Source organism: Anopheles arabiensis, chromosome 2 (assembly GCF_016920715.1).
Source record: "Anopheles arabiensis isolate DONGOLA chromosome 2, AaraD3, whole genome shotgun sequence".
In the NCBI taxonomy this organism is placed as follows: domain Eukaryota; kingdom Metazoa; phylum Arthropoda; class Insecta; order Diptera; family Culicidae; genus Anopheles; species Anopheles arabiensis.
This window is the reverse complement of record NC_053517.1, coordinates 83,369,207-83,391,384: the sequence shown is the minus strand read 5'-3', so window position 1 is coordinate 83,391,384 and position 22,178 is coordinate 83,369,207. Positions and strand designations below refer to the sequence as shown.

At 45.8% G+C, this 22,178-nt stretch overlaps 3 protein-coding genes across 3 annotated transcripts; 1 reads left to right on the top strand and 2 right to left on the bottom strand.

Annotated features, from left to right (window-relative positions):
- The first annotated feature begins 108 nt into the window (after positions 1 to 108).
- On the top strand, positions 109 to 6,094 carry LOC120908560. Its single transcript, XM_040319709.1, has 3 exons — positions 109 to 501; positions 4,448 to 4,772; positions 4,844 to 6,094. Exons 1-3 carry the CDS (start codon positions 459 to 461, stop codon positions 5,814 to 5,816), a joined length of 1,341 nt encoding a protein of 446 aa, XP_040175643.1. The 5' UTR covers positions 109 to 458; the 3' UTR covers positions 5,817 to 6,094.
- Positions 6,042 to 9,039, bottom strand: LOC120908559 (esterase B1-like). Its single transcript, XM_040319708.1, has 5 exons — positions 7,993 to 9,039; positions 7,778 to 7,905; positions 7,514 to 7,650; positions 6,632 to 7,232; positions 6,042 to 6,554 (listed from the first exon to the last, which is right to left on the bottom strand). Exons 1-5 carry the CDS (start codon positions 8,599 to 8,601, stop codon positions 6,263 to 6,265), a joined length of 1,767 nt encoding a protein of 588 aa, XP_040175642.1. The 5' UTR covers positions 8,602 to 9,039; the 3' UTR covers positions 6,042 to 6,262.
- Positions 9,040 to 10,481: 1,442 nt separating this feature from the next.
- Positions 10,482 to 17,030, bottom strand: LOC120908562. Its single transcript, XM_040319710.1, has 9 exons — positions 16,785 to 17,030; positions 16,204 to 16,688; positions 16,003 to 16,139; positions 15,199 to 15,945; positions 13,437 to 13,939; positions 13,194 to 13,321; positions 12,936 to 13,072; positions 11,027 to 11,618; positions 10,482 to 10,936 (listed from the first exon to the last, which is right to left on the bottom strand). Exons 1-9 carry the CDS (start codon positions 17,013 to 17,015, stop codon positions 10,645 to 10,647), a joined length of 3,252 nt encoding a protein of 1,083 aa, XP_040175644.1. The 5' UTR covers positions 17,016 to 17,030; the 3' UTR covers positions 10,482 to 10,644.
- Positions 17,031 to 22,178: the final 5,148 nt, after the last annotated feature.

Sequence of the window (22,178 nt, the reverse complement as noted above, 5' to 3'; positions counted from 1 at the left end):
CCCTCAGATCGCTCGCAGCACGCGTTTATTTACTCACAATCATCACTCATTCCCTCCCACCGTGGGACGCAGCAGCAGCAGTGATGTCCGTGCTCGTCGTGCTCGCAGTGTGTGCGTTCTAGGTCGGGTTCTCGCATAGACGGTTCGGTTTCGCGCGCGCCGGCCCTTTCCTTCAAACGTGTTCGGTCCGCCGACGACAACAGACTGGGGTAGCGCGCTGCCCGTGCGCACACAAAGCGGAGAATTTTGTCGTTTTTTGTTGCATCTTTTACTACATTTTTCTGTTCTGCTCCCCGAGGGCTGTGTTTTGAACGTGTTTTTGGCAAACGTGTGTGCATTTTTGTGCCCAATTGGGTGTGCGTGTGTGTTTAGATTAGAATCTGTTTCAAGTAGTTGTGAAATTTTCTGATTGTATAAAGTGTAACAAAGGGGTCAGTTGCGGCAAAGAAAAAAACACCATGACGGTCCCACCAGTGATGGAGCTAACGGAGGAGGAGACAGGTGAGTGTTCCAGAGGCCCCATTCCAGTGAAAGTGAAAATCAATCGGCTGTCGGAAAGAGGCGAAGAGCACAACAAAGGATTTGATAACTTCCCCGAGGGAGTGAGGGATACAGGAGGGGAGCTTTATTTTTACCTTTCTCCCACACACACACACACACACACTCCCATCACCCTCGGTTACCGTACAATCACAGTTGTCAAAAAACTGCTCGAAATGTTGCAGCAAGTTCTGCGCAGCCGCAAAAACTAACTGTTCACAAACGCTTCACGCGATACGCGAACAGAATGCGCGTTAGAAGTGTCAAACCCCGCGCGGGCACTGCCGGTCTAGCGGCAAACAATTAGCGCCCCGTGCCTGTGGGAAAAAAGGGGTGGTGTGGGAAAGTGTGATCAGTTGCTCCAAGCGATCCGGTGCAGCCTGCGAAAAGCGCAATTAAGCGAGGCATGCAACGTGTGCCCGCTAAAACACACTGATCAGCCGCTAAATAGTGGATCGAAAATGGAGAGCTCTGCTTTGTTCATCATTCTGGATCAGACGAGTTCTAGAGTGTGTGTGTGTGTTTGCAGTAACAGTTAAAAAAACGATACTAATTACATTTAAATGAGCCCGTAAGCGATCCGTAACGGGTGGCTATAGTTTTTGTGCCTGTTGCATGCCGCTTTGGTTCGCCAAGCTTGATACATATTTAATTGAGACGGCTTAAAAGTAAACTGTTTTTCACAAGCGAAGAGAAACCCGACGCAAATATTTGTTTTATACAGTCTCACAAATACGTCAGAGGGTTTGAAACCGCATGAGGTGGAACTTTACTTCACTGCCACAACAGACTCTGAACGGAGCGGCTCGGACAATCAGCTGTGATAGTTTAATCAGTATAGAAAAGCGAAACCTACTATCTTGATAATGAACATCGGCGATAAGATTGGGCACGTAAACATGGGACGGTTGTGTGGATGTTAGGTTTACCTATCACACCCATCTTCTAAGCTTCCCTTCCCGTCATTCCAAAATCACATCCAACGGACGCCAACGAACGGTCTAGAGCGAGAGCAGCAGCAGTTCTCCAGCACTCATCCCATCTTATGTAAGGCTTCGATCACGCTTTCAAACGCCCTCCCGCCCTTCACGATTATTCGCGGTGTATTGAAGGGTTCGCGAGAGTTCATGTACAATAAATGATCCTCAATAATGCTCGCAAAGACAGCTAGACATTTACGCAACAGGGAGTAACGATCTTGCCGATTGTGGCTATTTCTGCCTCATTGCCCATTGCGGAAAGATCACTTCGCAGTGTCTCACTGTTTGAGAATGTTTGAAGTGCTCCACGACGCGAAACCCGCGTCCAGAAAAAGGGGGCGAAAAATAACAACAATTTAAAAGTGAGCATGACGAACAGTATTTGTATCTTTGCCTGGGGTTGTTCTAATGAGTTTTTTGAAGCAACCAGTTTCAAGTGGGGACTGTTCTCCCGGCACGTGAAAGAGGAATTCTGGCAAACTTTTCAAACCCTGCTCCGGTTGAGGTGTGTAGCGAAGCTGAATGGAAGTTAATTGTAGAGTGGGATGAGAATGCGAAACTTCAACCCTTTGTGCGGTGGGTAGGATCGTTTAGCCGCACGAGGCTCGTGAGGAAATGACGCTTGGTAGAGGTCAGCCGGCGCAATGACTTTCCAGCTGGGCAAAGATTTGTTTTGATGATTTTTTACAAAATCAAACATGGAAAGCTAAGCTCTAGGTTTAAAACGTGCTTGATATGTGATCTCCGACATATATCTGCTGTTAGTCGATCGTTTGGGTAGCTTCAATGTTGATTTTACTTTTCGCTTTTACCTTCTTTTGGGATCCAAATTCGTATGAATGGAGACAGAACATTCTTGATGAGTAGGAATATGGGAGCGTTGGGCAATTTGGACTTGTCAGGTTCCTTAACCATTTTTGAATCGTTGTATCGTATTTTTCAACATCATATTAATAATAAGTAACTTGAATTTTATAACCACTGTTTAATATTGTGTTTATGCAGGGTGCAATAGACACATCTGCGTTGCAAAATAAGTATGCAATAAATCACGAGATGTCTAAACAATGATGCAAAGTGGGTCACAATATCAGTGCATGGAGTCTATGGTCTTAGCCAAATGAGCAAATAGAGCGTAGCAAGGGTTAGAATCACGTCACTCATAGCCAATCCAGTAGAAAAGTAAAGTTGGAATGGAAAACATGGCCCTTTTGCCCGACCAACCGAGGGCAAGATGTGATACGTCGACAAGGGGCCGCTCTACTATGAGATAAAGCCAAGGATTACTACGATTAATTCTCATTCTATTAACATTTGAAGGATATTCGTCATCAATGTAAAAGGCATCATCCATCAATTACGTTACGCTGATACAGGGTTTTCCAGGAGTTATCATAGCTGTCGGACGCTTTATTGACTCTTTCTAAAGTGAAATGAGCTCAATGTAACAGGAATTGGACTCTATAGCATCCTTGTTGGACAAATCCAATTGGAATTTCCAAGAAGCCTGTTCAATAAGGGTGCCATAGAGTCCAATTCCCAACATATCAAGTTCACTTCCTATAAGAAAGAATCGAGAAAGTATCCCACAACTGTGAGAACCCCTTGAAACCCCTGTAAGAGTGTGTTGGAGAGGGGGGGAGGGGGGTGAGTGCCGTCAAACGTTGCGATTTGTTACATTGGGGAGAGGGGGGGTTAAACTTTTGTTACGGAATGCAAAATTAAATAAACAATTCTGGAAGGATGGACATAATTATGGAGGACCAGGAAGTAGACTGGGTGAAATCTGTCTCTTATGATGGTAATAAAAAAAAACATGGGGGGCAAATGGAGCTGAGGATCCGAGTATCGAGAATTTGTTTGAATTTTTTTGTTATATGGCACAACTTTTCTTTATGTAAAATATAGTATAATCTTATCTTGTTTCACTTAAAAAATTGTTAATGTACCCCAATTAAGTAAAAAAAATCACGAAAACATCTTATTGATCAATAAAATAAGCTTTTGGAGGGGTGAGCGGGGGGAGGAATCAATAAGTTACTTATTTCATAAGGGATAGTTTCTTTCAACGATACTGTTTGTTATACTGCGAGGAGGGGGTCAAACAATTCAAATGTTTGCGTTACGTAATTGATGGATGACGCCAAAGCGCATGTTAACACCAACGACGCATCAATGTCTAATAAGAGTCTTAAGAATTTTGTTCAAGGAAAGTAGTACAGTTAATCCGTTAGCTCTACAAAAATTACAAAAAGATTTTTGGAAGGCTTTAATCTGCTCCAAGTATTATATCTTGCATGGGGATGCTAGCAGATCTTCCCAGTGTTTTGATTACATCGAATGAAAGAGATCTTGAAACCTCGTACTCCACGTTACAGCATTAAAAATGGTCTATGGCGTGTATTCCAAGATCACAGGCAGATACTTTCATGTTGCACTCAATGCAGAATGATTAGAGTGAAGTCCAGACGTTATTCGAATACACGATCTTCAGAGGAGAAATCGAATGCAGGAACGTCGCGAGATCATCTGTGTCTTACAAGTTCTGTCAGCGTGTCATGCAGTAAGCTCTCGCGGCCCGTAAAAAATCACGAAAAATAAGTCCATCAAATAGGCCTTCTATTAACATTACCTTTAATCAATTCCTTTTCTGCTAGCATTTGTCAGGCGTCGTCTTGTGATACACTTTTTCTTATAGAACTTTGCAGCGAGTCTAATTACATCATGCAAAGATGTTCCCATTGTCTTTATCCATCCGTCCAGCACAAGACAGAGTGATCTTCCTAATGAACAAAGAACTGAACAGACGTGATGTCTTTGCGACACTTGAGTCAATTATAGAACTCTCCTATCCACAGCTCTTTGTGCGATTGCTCTTACTAACCGCTTACATTGTCATTCTCCATTATTTCACTCTCACCCACCAGAGGCAAAGCAGTACTTTGCCCATCTCATGACGGCGATCAACGTACCGTGTGACGTCGGCACGGGCGCGGAGCTGGATACACACCTACCCCCTTGGTTCGACGAGGCAAAGTTTAAGCGCGGCCAGAAGTTCTACACCGACAATCGGTTCGGCATACTGCAGGCCAACTTCTGCAGCCTGCTGGTACTGCTGGCCGATCCGAAGGGGTTGCGCATTCTGGAGCATACGGGCAAGTCGAGCACGACGGAAACTGCCCGCAAGCGTTACGTGTCGACCTTCATTCACATGAGCGATTGGTACGAGTGTGAGCTGGTGCCGGGATCAAAGTAAGCATCAAGAAGCAAACTCATTTGAGCGTAACGCTTGCTAACGCTTTCACTCTTCTCACCCTATACAGATCATGGAAGTCACTGTCGCAGGTACGCCGCATGCATCTGAGCGCTTCGAACAGCGCCAAAAAGCGTAACCTTGGTTTCATCAGCCAACCGGAAATGGCACTCACGACGTTCGGTTTCATGGGTTTCCCGCTGGTGCGGCCGCATCTGCTCGGCATTCGGTACGACAATCGCGAAGATCGCGAAGCGTTCATCCACTTCTGGGCGGTGATCGGTTTCATGCTGGGCGTGCGGGACGAGTACAACATGTGCCTGTTCCGGCTGGAAGTAGTCGAGATGATCTGCCACGTGGTGATACGGTACGTGTTTGTGCCGTCGCTGCAGCTCGAAACGCAGCTCCTGCGCCACATGATGGGTGCGATCGTGGACGCGTTCGCCCCGTACATGCCGTTCGTTTCGTACGAAAGCGTCATGTTTCTGACGCGCCGGCTCGTTGGCATTCCGGGCTACCAGTACGGTGCGGACATGGGCAAGGAGTACATCTGCCGGGCGCTGCTAACGCAGGCAGAGCTAGACGCAGTGTTGGAGCAGATGACACCGAGGGATGGTTACCGGCAGGTGGAGGCAATGTACCGTGCCATATTTAGTGAAAAGCTGCGCATCTACACGATCAAGGAGCTGACGGATGAGATCAATGAGAACTATATTGAGACGGTCGGTTTGGATGGAACGAATGGAACGTATACGCAGCTCGCGGGCGAGGAAGAACGGAAACCATCAGCCGAGCGACAGATGCGCGAGCTGATGGGACTGAAGCACAACCAGGAGCTGGTAGTGACGACGGTTGACGATGAAAGCGAGTGGGCTGCGTATAGGGGTGATACCAAGCTGAAGCTGCTGCCTGCCCGGGATCAAACGAACGTTCGCGTGACGGCACAGATGCTCAACAGTTGCTACAGTATGCTTGGGCGGTTTGCCAACGAGACGGCGTTGTCGTTCATCCTTTACCGAATTAAGCGCCTGCAGGGAAAGTGAGGTTGTGGCAGGGCAGCAGTAAGCATGACATGTAGGCCTTTAGTGTAGTGCAGCAGTACAAACAATACACACTTCAACGAACAGGATCATCGAAGAGCAATGAGGGCGCTTGGGCTAGATTTTAACGACTAGTAGGTTTTACTTAGAAGATAGTGTATGGAGGTAGCGACGATGGGATATATTTTGATTAAGGAATAAGGAAGACAGAAAACAGGGAACGAATGGTAACCCAAAGCAATAAAATTGATATATTTTGAGGCACCAAAACCTCCAAGGCAGTTGGAGCATTGTTTTTTTGGGAATAAACAACTCTTGTGAAAGCTTGGCTTTCGCGTCATGCACTCAGATTCTTAAACTCGGAGCACTACTACCTATGAGTTGCCTTTGAAACCACTTACACACTAAACGCATAATACGGTTATCACACACTGGAACACACTGAGCTTTCATAGATGACCCTTTCGGTGTGCTTCGAGCAGATCTCTCCAGAAGTAAGCACGCTCCCGGCACGGGTCACTCACCATAGCCGGCTGTACATTGATCTCCAGACAGTCTAGCCGAAAGTCAGACGAACCTTCGCGAGAAATCTTTCCCACCGGACGCCACGGTACAGCGACGACTTCACGCGAACCAGCTGAAGGATCCCCATGTCTGGCAAAGCTGGTCCACAGGGCAACAAAGTTATCCCGCACGCGACACTCATCACTGGCAGGTGCAAAGGTAGGCAAGAACTTTGGTCTAGAAAGTAGAAATAAGGCACACAATAATCATGAAGTTGATGCTCTCTTTACAGCAATTAGATCTGTTCTACTCACTTGAACATGTACATCAAGTCATCCCCATGGCAGGCCCCGGACACGGACGCACTCAAGAACAGGCGCTTCAGCAAACTGTACCGACCGTCGTACGTGAAGCGGTAGTGATAGTGCCGCAGGTTCGGCTGATACTTGGCAAGCCATTCGGCATTGATCGCGGAGTCCATCATGAAGATCACGTCCGTCAGCAGGTGCTTGATCTGATCGGTGGACCATGCGGATGGAGGTTCGTTGGCGAAATAGAACTTCCGTATCTTGTCTGTTACTTCGGCAAGCTCCGTAGTGTCCAGGTGACGGAACAGCTTGGAGGCTAGTCGACCCGGGAGATGGCGTATGTCCTCGCCGCGTGTCTTGCGTCGTAGGATGTACAGACCGAGTATGCCTTCCGCATCGTTGCAGCCTTCGAGCAGGGGCGTACGGAGTGTGTCGTACGATTTGAGCAACTCTTCGGGGGGTTTTGTTATGATGGAGTGTTCGGTGAGATGTTGCTCCACTACGGGGAGAAAGATGAAGACAAGATCGGACTGCTTCTCTGCATGCTGACCAAGGGCTTTACGTTGCTGCTGGGCCAAGTGTTTCGCTGGAACCTGTTGCAGTGTTTCTGTGAAATTGGTGCCGAGAAAGGAGATTGCACTTAGAATCTTCTTAAAGCATAAATATCACGAGCTCAGCAACAGGAACTCGTTATCTCGTTGGGCATGTTCTTGCTGTACTTGTTGTTTTGATGCAGTAAATCCAATTGACGCACAAACAATTTCGTCTATGTCCGAAAACAGCTCAATCTGCTCTCTTGTTATCATGAACTCTGTTTTGTGTTGTGCTTCGCCAACAGAAACCAATCTCTTCTCTGAGCGTCATCAACCGTTCAACCGAGCAACCTACCTAGCGCACCCTGTTGGCTCGTCCCACAGTATCCGAAGTGGCGGGCCAGATTGAAGGCCATCTCGAGCGGGTTGGCCTGCATGAACGAGCTCGAGCAGACGACGCCACTCTGGCAGATTACACGATGAAAATATTTCCTGAGCAGGAGAGAAATAAAACACAAAGAGAGAGAGAGAGAGCCACAAAGAGTTTCATCAGTGATGAAATGGTTACTTGAATAAATTGCGATCGTAAAAACTGGCCGTTCCAGTCGACTAGGCATACCTTGAATTTGGCGAGAGCATGTGCAGATATGTAGAGAAGCTGCCGGCACTTTCACCGAACAGCGTCACGTTGTGGGGATCGCCGCCGAAGCTGCCAATGTTTTCATGGACCCACCGGAGCGCCATCAGCTGTTGCGACGAGACGAGATGAAAAAGAAAGTTACGAATCGTGTACTAGCACAGCCAGCATTGGCCAACCCTGGCAGCCCGACCTACCTGATCTTTTAGGCCCGCGTTTCCCTCAACGTCAGCCTCTGGGAGGTACAGGAACCCGAACGGACCAAGCCGATAGTTCACCGTAACGACCAGCACACCCCGTTCCAGGAAGTACTCGGGGCTGTAGAACAGACTGCTGCCACTGCCGCACGCAAAACCGCCACCGTGCAGAAACACCATCACCGGCAGACTTTCCCGCCCGATCGGGCCATCTTCCACCCCGGCCTGGGGTAGCTGCGGTGTGTACACATTCAAGTACAGGCCACTTTCCGACCCAAACACAAAGCCGGAAAAGAAATCCAGCTGTATGAAGTCGCTCCGCTCGGCGTAGCAATTGAGCAACGGCTTGCGGAACCGTTCCAGCGCAACCGGAGCCTTAAAGCGCAGCCGCCCGACCGGTGCCTCCGCGTACGGTACACCCTTGAAGTAATGGTACCGGGCGCCGTTCGGCAGGCGGCTCGTAATGCCACGCAATTGACCCTGTCGCACGCTGACCAGGGGACAGTCACGCGGCGGAAACCAGCGCATGCGAAGATGGTGCAGCAGGAATGCGATGACACCGCGGCCCAGCCGCCCTACCGCCAGCACAAACGGCCACCAATTATCCATCAGCTCCACCGTCGTGCTGCGAGACACAAACAAACTAAGAAACAAAACACACGCACTTTATCGTGTTATACGTGTACGCAAAGGAAAAGGGCGCACGCAAACGCGGAGCGTGCGCCCGCGATCTTTCCGAAGCGTAAAGGTACACGAACGCACACGCAGCACTACGCGTCGGTTGCGTCCGATCAGCTGGCAGCTTACAAGCAAACTAACGGGCAAACAATCGCACAATGACCGACTGACTGACTTGCCTGTCGTTCGCCAGAGGGGGTGTTGGGGTAGGTGTGTGTGTGTGTGTGTGTCTATGCGAGCATTGGCTCTAGAGGGTTGGTTTGTTTGTGTATTGTTTGCGTCGCTCGTGTACGGCGGTGGCGCTTCATTCTGGGGATGCCGCGTAGGGACAGGGGTGTTCAACTGCTCGAATTTACTTTTATGTTGTTACATCATACCGTTACAAGTTCAAGCGTTTTTATCAGAAAACTAATTTATTCTCTCGTTATTTGAAAGCTGTTAGAAGATGTCTTTTTAGAGAGTTTTGTTTTTTTTTTTCAAAATATTCGACACATTGTTTGACAGCCTTTCAAATTCGTTTTCTTAAAGTTACCTCCCCAATTTCTAACTTATATTCAAATGTTATATGTAACATTCTTTTAAATCAGGATACCCTTATTTCATAGTATCATGCATCATGATCTTTCGTAAATAATCGTTCATTTAAATCTTTAGCGATGGGCGGCCTCAATCACGAAATGAATCTTTGAAGAGTTACGAGTCGTTAGAGTATTTTTTTGTTTTATTTTATTTTGAGAGATTCATTGAAATTATTGAACATTATAATTAGAGATCACGATTCATTGATTCAGTTTGATTGTCTTATTAGATCCTTGAATTCTAATCAGAACTACCCATCTCTAATCTTAAATTATAAATAAAAAATTTTTTTTTGTAAAAAATACTATCCTTAGTATTATTTTAAAACAGTAGTGTATATGACTATTTTTAAATTATTTTCATTTGAGATTAATGTTATATTATTAATCGTTTCTCTTAGAATTTTTGTTTTCAAGGAAATTTGGTTTCACTACTTAAAGTTATTTGACAAAATACAAAATAAAAATATCTTATTTTAATTTTTAAATGAAAAAGGTACATTTTAGAAAATACCTAGAATTTTCATGTTTAGCGTATTAGCGTTATTTGATCAATCGTGTAGCTCTGTTTTGTAAGAAACCCTGACTTAAACGAGGGTTTATGTTTGCCAAAGAAGGGGGGACATAAAAGCTTCAACGCATACAAATGCATCTCGAATGGACGCCACGGTGATTTCCATGTGTGCATGTAAACACACGGTTGATACGTGCATAGTATTGGGCAAGTTTTACGAGCTGTTCATGACATTTCTGTTTTTTGGTTTTAGCATCTAAAAATAGCTCTTATAGTGGATATAATTGAATATTAAAAGAACACTTACGCAATGTAAAAAAGAACCTGCAACTAGCCACATCAATGACGTACTTTCGGGAAGGAATGAGCGTTTCATCACACCACAAATTAAGTTGTTCTGTAATGGAGAATCCATGAAAAATACTCCCCATTTTAATTATTCATTCGTTCATCGCAACTCAAAGCAAGATGTATCAATTAAGCATGAAAATGGAGGCTTCATAAACCTACGGCCTACGTAACAGCAAACAAAAGGCATAATTGCCACCTTTCCCGTGTGACGTGCAAGTGCATTTCACGCCTTAAGCCATCGCCGCGCTTATCGATCGATGTGCCTTTAAATCCCTTCGATAATTAAATCCCCAGCTAGCCAGTTAGGCAAATATTTGACTGATGAACCCGTCGAACAAGAGGAACAAAAAAACACAACGAATCTTCCCTCCAGAGTTATATCATTTCACACGCCGTGCGTTTATTTGTGCTTCAACATTAACACCTGCTTGTTAATACCACGCCCTAACTACCCGTCCCCTCCTTCGGTAGCTCACTGCTACACTGGTTGACACTGGCTTGATGGCATTTAGGATCCCTGCTTGCAGCTCCCTACAGATAGTCCGCCCGGTACTTCTTCAGCAGTCCGCGCCACAGCTGCATCCGTCCGGCGCCTGGATTGCGCACCATGCGTGGCACCGTGTTAATCTCGAGACAGTCGAGATTGAAGTCGGCGGAGTCGCGTGCAACCTTCGAAACTGGTTCCCACCGCACGGGGACCAGGTTGGCGGGGACCTCACGCGTTGGATCTCCGTGCTTGGCGAAACTGGACCAAAGCGCGATGAAGATATCGCGCACCCGACACTCATCGCTGTTCGGCGGCAGCTTCGGAAGAAAGCCCGGACTGTGTGTTGTGGGAAGGAAAGTGGAACCCAAATTAATATTTCATCTTCTCTTCAAACTCTTCAACACTTCAAGCACAACGTCAACCTACTTGAACATGTACAGCGTATCATCCCCGTGGCACGCTCCCGGCACATTCGACAGCTGGAAGATGCGCTTCAGCATACTGAACCGTCCATCGAACGTGAAGCGATAGTGAAAGTGGGGCGCATTCGGTTGATACTTGGCCAGCCACTCCGCACTGGTCGCCGAGTTGGTGATGAACGTGTTATCCGACAGCACATCACACATCTTATCAATCGTACTGTCGTTTACCGGCCGTTCGCCAAAGTAGAACTGCTTGATCTCGCGACCCACAGCAGCACGGTCCAGCTGGGGCGATCTGCCCAGCAGTACCGGAACAAACCGTTCCGGTGCCTTGCCGAACGCTTTCCACCGTTTGCCCAGGCTGCGCAGCGCCAAGATGCCTTCCCCATCGTTGCAACCTTCCAGCAGGGGCATGCGCAGCGTGTCGTACGATTTGAGCAGCTCCCACGGTGGCTGCGTGATGATACTGTCCTCCGTTTGCTGCTGCTCCACCACCGGCCGGAAGATAAAGATGAGGGCGAGCTGCTTTTCCGCCTCGGTGATAGCTTCGTTTTGATGTCGGGCTAACTGTTTCGCTGACACTTTTTGGAGCGTTTCTGCGTGCGGAGGTACAAACACTCGTGTGATTAATGGTTACTGACACTGACAAAAGGGCGCTGGCACGCGCTAGCTCTGCTCGATCGTCGTTTTGTATGGAGTGAATGGCACGCGGGTGATCTTCAAACGATCGTTTATCAAGCAAACAGAAAGCGAAACCATAAACCACGGCTTAGTGGTTGCTGCGCAAGAAAAGGCATTGATATCGACACAATGGAGAGTAGTTCTCGTTTGCTGTCATGTCGGTTGTGGTCCTTACAAGCAAGAACATACACCGGCGTCCCGAGAAGGCGGGTGTGAACAGCAAATGATCGTGTAGCATTGTTAATGACAGTACCTTTTTAAACCTATGTCTTTAACTGTTACTGTGTATTCATTTTGCAATTGTTGTTTTTTGCACATAATGTTTGTGTAACGACTTGCTACTGTAATGATCAATAAACGCAATTGCTATAATTATGTCGTGCCCAATGTTATTTGTTCAGTATTTTTTAACACCAATTATTTCAGTATATTTTCAACGAATACAGTAGTTTTATAACTTCCAATCGACAAAAGATCAAGAGAACAGTTATTGATGAAAATGAGTTGATATTTCTGAATCAATACCAGAACATACGGGGAATGACTTGAAATAACATGCAAGCATCAGTAAAATAATTGCCAATTAAGAACCTATTTCAGAAGAAATATCTGTATAATATATTGAAGATATCTTTTGTCTTTCCAGTGATTACAGCTATACAAATTCCAAATCTAAATCCAATCTAGATTTACAGTTGATAACAGAGAAGATCTCTTGCATAGATGGTTTAACCCACTTGACCATTCAAGGTCGTTTATAAAAAAAAACTCCAAGAACTTCAAGTGATTGGAATTAAACGTTAATTATAGTGCTGTACAAGGGGCACTAGAGTCACAAGATAGACGTCTGCTCTTGTGAGGTAGAGCGCTGAACTTGTTCTTGCCATTCGGGGTTAATTTGATTTGAGGCAGCTTTGGCCATTATAAAGCATATTATTCCTCTACAGGACAAGTTTAGGACATGTAATTTGTCTCACATCCACAAAACTGAGCATTTAACATTGAACTTACAGAGCTATATTTATCTTGCATAGCTACATGGAGCTTAGAGTGTTACATGGATCTTGCAGGTCTATAATGCCCGAGCGAAGACTTATCAAGCTTGCCGAACTACTTCAAGGCCTTTCCTCTTTTTTATTGAGTTATGTCCTCATTTAAAGGAACTACTTAACATAGTACAACCCATGTCCTTCTACTCCATTCTGCGCCTCTCGCAAGCTCAAACTACTCACCAAGAACGCCCTGATCGCTATCACCAGTGTAACCGAAGAACCGCGCCAACTTCCTTGCCTTTTCTTCCGGTTCAACTTGGAAAAATGATTCCGTAACTGCCACTCCACTCTGACAAATCACTCGATGAATATATTTTCTAAAAAAACAAAGACAAAGACAAATGTCAAAGGATGATCGAAAATTACGCGACACCAGCTGTAACATTTGCAAACTCCTAACAAACTCACATAATGTTCACACCTCCTTCACCCACTTACCGCGAGTTCGGTGATAGATAGTGCAAATACGCCGACATGCTACCGGCACTTTCGCCGAACAGTGTTACATTGTCCGGGTTGCCCCCGAACTGAGCAATGTTTTCATTGACCCATTTCAACGCCAGCAGCTAGCAAACAAAAACAATCCGGTTGATTAGCGAGTTGACACTTTCGATTTCATGTTTCTATGTTTTTTTTTTTTTTAAATTTTGCGCAAACACTGCCCATACGCACGATCATTACCTGATCTTTAAGGCCCGCATTGCCCGGGATGCCGGCGGCCGGCAGGTAGAGGAATCCGTGCGGCCCCAACCGATAGTTGATGGTGACGACCAGCACGTCCCGCTCGATGAAGTGCTCCGGGTTGTAGAAGAAGCTGCTTCCGCTGCCACTCATGAACCCACCGCCATGGATGTACACCATGACCGGAAGCCGCGGCACACCCTTCGTTGTGTCGGCCTCGCCCGGCAGCCGGGGTGTGAAAACGTTCAGATACAGGCACGACTCGGACCCACTGACCCAGGTGGAGAAGAAATCTTTCTGCACCCCATTGGCCCGCTCGGCGTAACAGTCGACGACAGGTTTGCGGAACCGTTCCAGCGCAACGGGTGGTCGGAAGCGTAGCCGCCCGACCGGTGGTTCCGCGTACGGGATACCCTTGAAGTAGTGATACTGGCCACCGTTCGGCAGGGTCGAGGTGACGCCCCGTACCTTACCCTGCCTCACACTTACAACTGGACGGACAGGCGGTGGCCAGAATCGGATCCAACGGTGGTGCACTACAAACAGCACCAAACCGTACGCGATGTGCAACAGGGCGCACGCAAAATCGTACAAGACACGTGCCCGGGTTAGTACCATCGTGGTCTGTCACCTATTCACACACACACACACACACACACAAACAGACACAAAATAACGTTCCAAACGGACTACGGAAACCCACCACGGCGTACAACCCAATGGGATCAGTTCCGTTCGCGCGATGAAGTAGAACTAATCGCAAAAAAATCCGCGCGTCTTTACGCGCGAACGTATCGACAATTCCCCTCTACTGGCAGAGTCCCAGGGGGAGAAGATGGGGACAAGGGCACACACACACACACACATTGGTATGTGCGAGCGATCCTACCCCTCCTCTTGTGCAATCACCAGCCTGGCTGGTGGCTAGAGTATCTTATCGCGGTAGCATTGCTAGTGCTTCATTCAGCGCACTAGACCCTGTGGGGAAAGCCTGTGAAGGAGGAGGAGGAGTTGGAGTAGTTGGTGGCAACAACGAGTGATTTCACCAAGCCGAGCGATTAGCTATCTACACTTCGTATGCCGCGCGCAGTTGTTTATTGCAGCGACCCGACCGGTTACTGTAGCATGTTTTGCTGTGACGCCGCCTTTTTCCCTTTCCAGGGGGCACTATCGCACGGGTCCAGAGTGCACAGTGGCGGTGGCTCACCAGCCCCGGAACGGTGTTCGGCATCGGGGATGAATCAAAACAAAGTGCTTAGTCAGTCTGGAGGATCGGTCAGGGCGACATTGGTAGATATATTTAGCTCACCTACGTGCGACAGTTACCGGTACATGTGACCAAGAGTTAGGTCCAGCAGAAGCGTTCGATGTTTAGGGAGAGAATGATGCAGAATTACTTTATGCAGAATTACTATTGTTGAGATTTTTATTGAATAGCTTACAAAAATAATATGATTTAATAACAAACGGTTATGAGTTTGCTCAGAAATATACGCAATCGTAATACATATGATCCCTCGCCTTAATAGCGCGATCTCCATTAGGAATATATAGTACAGAGACTAACTCTTGCGAGATCAAATAGAGATTAACACTTTTCAACTCCATTCCAACTGTCTACCTCACTCCGGCAGCTTCCTAGAACCGTATCCATACGTCCGGAATAGCTCTCTCCAGAATGTACTACGCTTCAAAAAAGGAATCGCTACCATCTTCAAGCTTCGATCAATCTGCAGACACCTCAGTTTGAAGTAACTCTTTCCAGCGCAAGGCTCAACCGGTTCCCAGCGTACTAATCCCTCCGCAAGATCACCCTCATCCGGTGTTGGATCTCCCCGGTGCGCAAAGTTACTCCACATCCTCACGAACGCTTGCCGAACGCAAACTTCATCAGCATCTCCGGGTAGCGTTGCATTCAGTGCCGAGCTAAACATGTAGAACACATCATCCCCATGGCAAACACCCGGCAGATGGTACATATTCAGCAACCGCTTCAAATTTCCCCACCGACCGTCGTGCGTGAAGTAGTAACAGTAATGCTTCACCTTCGGTTGAAACTTTGCCACCAGCTCGGCAGCAGTTACCGTGGCCATAACGTACTCATTGTCAGACAGGACGTCCATCAGCTCTGGGAGCATATCGCTGGTGATGGGACGTGTTTGGAAGTAGAATTGTTTCACCTTCTTGCCGAGTTCGTTTGCGTTGGCGGGAAGGCGTAACATTGGTGGTAGAAGTCGTTCCGGGTGAGCATTATACTCCGCGAGATGGTGCTGGGCTTTGGCGAGGGCGATCATTCCTTCGCCACTGTTGCAGCCGGTAATGAGGGGTATGGGTGGATCGAGCTCTGTCTGTAAGGCGTCGAGTGGATGCTGTAGAACGATAGCACCGGGGTGAGGACGTTCTATTACTGGACGGAATGGAAATTGGAGTTCCTCGTGACGTTCACCGTCCGTCAGTGTTGCGAGCTGGTGTTTGAATAGTTCTTTGGCAGGTGTTTTCAGGAGCATGTCTGTAAGAGAGTTGTGTTTATTAAGCGTGATCTGAATGTAAAAGTAATGGATCTTACCCAGTGCTTCTTGGTCGGATGATCCTTCATAACCCACACACTTCGCTAGTTTGCGGGCTTTCTCGCTTGGTTCGACTTGAAATGCCATGTCGGAACAAGCGACTCCACTTTGACAGATCACTCGATTGAAATATTTCCTGAAAGGAAAAATAATTCAATTCTACAATAACTTCTTAACAACAAAACTCCTCGAAACCTCACCTAGAAACCGGAGAAAGGTAATGCAGATAGGCCGCCTTAGCTCCTGCACTCTCGCCAAACAGCGTAACATTATCCGGATCACCTTCGAACTGGCCGATATTGTTCCGGATCCACTGCAAAACTAGCAACTGATCCTTCAGTCCCGCATTACCCTCAATGCCTGCCTCAGGGAGGGAAAGAAATCCAAGTGGTCCAAGCCGATAGTTGAACGTTACGATCACTACGCGCTGCTCCATAAAGTGCACGGGATCGTACAGGAACGCATCACCACTGCCGCTGAGGAATCCACCACCGTGGATGTACACCATCACGGGAAACAGCCCACAAGAGTCATTCCCGGTCAGGGCCGGTGTGTACACATTAAGAAACAGCCCATCTTCCGAACCGACCAACACATTGAGCAGTTGATCGTACTGTAAACACTTGCTACGCTCAACAAAACACTCCAACACAGGCGTTTGGAACGATTCCAGCGGAACTGCGGGCTGTTTGAGAAAATGGGGTGGAAGAGTAGGGGTTTTTGTCAACGGTTTATGTTGTGTCTGTGTCATCAAAACAATCCACTCACGTCGCATGCTTACCTGAAACCGTCGATCACCAAGCGGAGCCACGGCATAGGGAATGCCCTTGAACGCATGGTAGCGGGTACCGCCGGTCGTCACTTTCGTAAGGCCACGCACCTTACCCGGGCCGAGCGTAACGGTACAGCAGTCGTTGGAAGTAGGTGGCCGTAGTCCGAGCCAAACACGATACAGCCAGGTCTTGAGTAGGCCGACGAGCAGCCGCAGTACGGCCGCTAGGAAGGGTTGCATTTTGGAGACTGAGCGCGTTGACGATCGGATGGACGATCGTACCGAAATACAGGGTAAAAACTCCCCAATGTCGTAGTGAGTGTGTGTCTACAGTGTATGTAACTTTCAAGGTATACAGTACAATGTAATTGTTGGTAAGTGTGTTTGTGCAATTGGAAGCAAAGGCGTATCACAATTTCATGCATGCCGGTGGCACATGGTGGCATTCGGGCCCGTATGGAATGAGGGTCATAAATTTTCGTACAAGTAGTCAGCATTTCTTTTTGCTGTGGTTTAGCTTTCCAGGGTGCAGCGAGGAGCTTGAGTTCCATAAATGCTGTCTAGTGTGAGGGAGGTACAATCGGGTTTTATTGATGAGAAAATAAAGTGAAGCTAATGAGTGCTTCATCCAATGTGTGCCGCAGGCGTGAGTCATATTAGTTAGTGGACGGGCTGTTTTGTGGGGAAGTTGATGTTGAACTGGTTTGGATTGCTAGCGATAGCTATCAATAGTTTCAATAATTTCTTTAGATTTAGCGGAAACATCACTTATTGGGACAGAATAGTTTTGTTAGCTGATTAGGGTAAAATTATGATTTCTTTTACTCTAAATAATTCATCCTAATTTCTACTGTGTCCTGTTTTTTTAGTATTGTTTTAAATTTTAGCAAATACAGACATCAATACGATAACAACAGCAATTTATAATTAATTGATATAATTTCGGATTCAGTTCCTGTACCGCTATGCGTTTAATTACAGCTCCATAATTAATATGGATCCAGAATCAGTTCAAAGTTATTAATGGGTCTAGATCAGTTCTACGACAGGATCAGTTTCAGGAACGATATGTTCAAAATTCATGAGATCAAAATGAGTTCAAGATTAGTTTCAAGATCTGTATGATTTCATTGTAAGTTTCACTATTAAACGATTATTGGTTCAGAATAAGTTTTTCTTTTTTTTATTTAAAGCCAACCTGAGAATAGCGATGATTAAGAAAAAATAGTATTTCCGTATGCTAGAGTATTACGCATACGCATTGATTAACGTGTTACGCATTAATTAACAGCCAGAGTTGAGACTAGACTAGACGGGGACGATTCAATAACTTTTGATAATCAAAAGTAATCATCAGTAAAGTTCTCATCTTTTCGGCATCTGTTTAGCCAAAACGTGGTCGGGATAGTTTAGCCAAAAGTTAACTTTCACTCTAGTAAAAATATAAACAATCTTAGCTTAAAACCTTAGAAGATGAATTTAGAAGATGGGTCTCCCAATTACGGCCCGTGAGCCGCATGCGGTCCTCGAGAGCCTATAATGCGGCCCGGGATGATGTTGCAAAGGATAATGTAAATATCATTTTAGTTTGACAATTTTCATGAAATTTTTAATTTTTACTAAACCAAGACAAAAATCAAGTTAGTATAAAAGAAAAATGCAGAATTTTAAAACATTCATTAAGTATTTTCATCCCAAAACGAGATTTAAACGTTCTCATGACCAAAAGTAACGTCAAAATGGCCCTCAATAACGTTATTTAGTAATGCGGCCCGCGAATTGAAAAGTTTGAAGACCCCTGCGATAGAAGATGAACGAAGTTCAACCCGTTCATATTAAAGATGAGATTCTACAGATATTAAATAAGCATTACACCCATGTAACTTGAATCTATCCTATTTTTATTTCTCCAAGCACAAATAAACCATACATCTGTACGTAAATGAAAAAAATACTCACTAGACCGTTCTATTCATATATTTAGCAGTAAAACCAATATGTAAATAGCTATCGATTCCCAGAAGGATATTATCTATGGACTTTTAATATTATTTTTGGTAAAACTCAATCAAATGCATGCAGTTTAAAGTAAATCAACCAATTTCCAATGCAAAATGAAACATTCAGATACAACCGCTTAACAAAAACATCCTCCCATGACGGGTTATCAGCCAGTTCGACATCGCTTTAAAAGAGTACACCGTACACCGCTTGACACATGTACGTAGATCATTCACCAAAGCACTACAGCCCATTATATCGTACCCGCTTTATTGACACTTATCACGAAATCACATACCCCGTCCGACCGCAAAGCGTGGGTTGCCATCAACCCTCTCCGGTCGAATGGTTCAAAGCCAAGTCACCCCACCACATCTCATCTAAACATACAACACGTTCATCAGACACCCGGCAGACGAAAGGAAAATATATCCTGCCAGCAGCAACAAAGTGAAAACCTCTTACGTCCGGCTGGGTGTCAAAAGAAGGGAACAGAAAAGAGGGAACGTACGGAACCGAAGACCCCTAACCCTACGATGTTTTACCGATCGCGGTGTGCCGGTGTCGACTATCTGCAACAGATAATCGCTTTAGATTTTAACAAAACATTTAAACTGCCTATTAGCCGAAGAAACGGGGTCAGAAAAGGCAAAGGATGTATGAAGGTACGTGCCCTAACGCCGCGCAAAGCCGCAAAGGTAAGACCGCTCGGTTGTACAATTGCAGGGAGGGTTAGTTTGATTGAGGGGTGTGTGTGTGTTTTTTGTGGCTTTGTACCGGCACCATCAAGCGTTGTTGTACCACTTATTTTGATGAACTCTCGCACTACCCTTTTATCGTGTCTTGTCGCTGGTAGAAGCAAAGGATCATTCTTGCCAACACGACCCGAAGGGAATTGACGTTCACTGACGAAAGGACCTCTTTTATGGTGTGTTTAGTAACATCAAGAACCACACTGAAAAGAACGTTATTTGTATCGATGATGTTTTACATCGGCGCGAACGCACTCCTCAAGATGATTGGTGGCGGCTGGTGTCCCTTGGTAAGCCACAATTTTCCGCGAAACTGCGACCATAAATCTTCCTAGCCTCACCTTCAAATAGGGTATGGCTTACGGCTCCGTACGTGGCATCACCTGCTTATTACTGGGTCATAAATTGCAGGTATAGAGAGAGAGAGAGTTTGTTCGTTTTTAAGGTGATGTGCTCGCTTCGCTCGAAGACCATCTTCTTCGAGTAGATAACAAACAACCCCTCCCGGTGGTGGTGTTTTTCACTCAACGGCTTATGGAAAATAAGTAAAATGTCCTCCCACCCGGCACAATGCTGCGCACGTTAGAGTGCGTTACTGGTGACCTGTACTCCACACTCCACCTTCCCCTCGGCCTGCAACTCTCACAAGCGTCCTGCCGGAAGTCATGTGACAAGCCCGATCGAAGTGATTCATGTCGTGCAGCCACGAGTAACGAGCGTTATGTTATCCCGAAATGCGGCCATAATGTGAAGTGCCAGCAGCGGTTCCACAGAACTCCCCAGAAAACGACAGCGGCCATAAAAAGGGATGAAAAAATAAATAGTAACATCCAACCAGGCGGGATCGGCTCGAGACGGGGAAGAAGTATCGGGACTTTTGATAAGTGACGCATGAAATTCGTAATTGCTCACTCCTAACGATGTCGCGTTCTGGTGGGGGGGCGACCGGTTATGCGCGAACGGTTCTGAAACGGTGGCCGGAAGCTGAATCTCGCCTGCCCGTCGCTGTCCTTGTCGCTGCTGTCGTGGTTCTTTCTTTGGACACGGAAAGGCTGGGGGACACACATGAATAAAAAAGAAACGGGGAAACGCGTCCCACTGCTGCTGATGCTAATAAAGAAAAGTTTCTTCACTGTGGTGCGGTGCTGTTGCGTTCCCATTGTCGTGAGAGGTTGATGAGCGCTCGGGCTGATGCGCACGGATTGATGGATGAAGCAATTAGGCTTGCAAATTTCGGGCAGAGTGGGAGTGGGTTTCATCATTCACGGGGTGTGCATAGTACAAAAGACAGTATAAACGCATCGTGACCACGTAGGAGGATCGGTTTTGTGTGTATAATGGGCAAAAAGATGTAAAGGAACTTTCATGTAACCTTCAAGCAGGATTCTATGGATTCAATGGTAGACTAAAAGTAGGGTTATTTCAATGAAGATATTACAAGAAATATATAAAAGCATAATAGCTTGAAAAACAATTATTCAAAAACAGTTACATTCTTATTTCAAACACTTTTTTTGCATACATTTAGGGGCTTTGCTTCAATAACGTAACTAAACAAAATATTGATTTAAAATTAATTTGAATATGATAGAATAAAATCAAATGTCAATGTAGCCTGTCGGATTAAATTATATACTAAAAATTAACATAATTGCTCTTTATTCTTCAATGATACTGTATTAAAATTGTGCTTTATCTAAAGCGGAGACAGAAAACCGCCTGAAAGTATGCAAAATGTGCTACAGATAATCATCAATACGCCTTTAAAGGGATGTTTCATTAAGTAATCAAAAATATGTTTTATTGTCAATGCTAATTCTAGCAAAGAATTCTGCAAGTATAGGTTACATTTAATGCATTCATTTGCAAATCTATATATCGATTTAAACCAGACCTCCGATACCTAGCCCAGATTATCGTAAAACCACTTCCACTTCCCAACGCTCGTCCACTGCACTAGTTCCAGTTCCACCGTGTATCCACGACAGTTGTCCATCTCTCTTAACACGATTTGCCTTCAAATTCTTTGTCTGCACTTCCATTGCGTTACTACTAGCATTTATTCTGTTCTTCAACGAGTCCCCAAGCACAGCAAAATATGCTCCAAACCGACATAAACCGAGAGCTATCCTTACCGTAACATATTCCCCATATAGTCGTTACTGTTCATTGTCTCTCTTTGTCACTCCCATTATGTTAGGAACTTGTGTTTTTCCCGCTTGTCCTTGTTTTTTTTTTTTTTTTGCAAACACTTCTCTACCTTCAACCTGCATTCGATTTCATGGCGCGGACAAAGTGGAGCGAACTGGACAAAACAAGCACCAGGATGCGTGACATTTTAACGACTCCGCTCGGTTTGCATTTGGTTCGACGCGAAAATAAAGCCATAAACGTTCCCCGCTCAACATATCGTCGGGGTGGGGTGACCAAAATAAAAAAAACTCTTTCCCATCATCACTACCACCACATACGAGGTTAGGTTTTGTGTTTTAGTATCGCTTCTAGTACCGTCGTATGAGTAAAAGTGAAATGATGCCATTTTATTGAACGACCAAAAGCAAAAGAAAGCCAAAACCAGAAGAAAGAGACTGCAGAGGAATGGTACGGAGGGGGAGGCGGGAGTTATTTCGCCATCGTACCCGTGTAAACG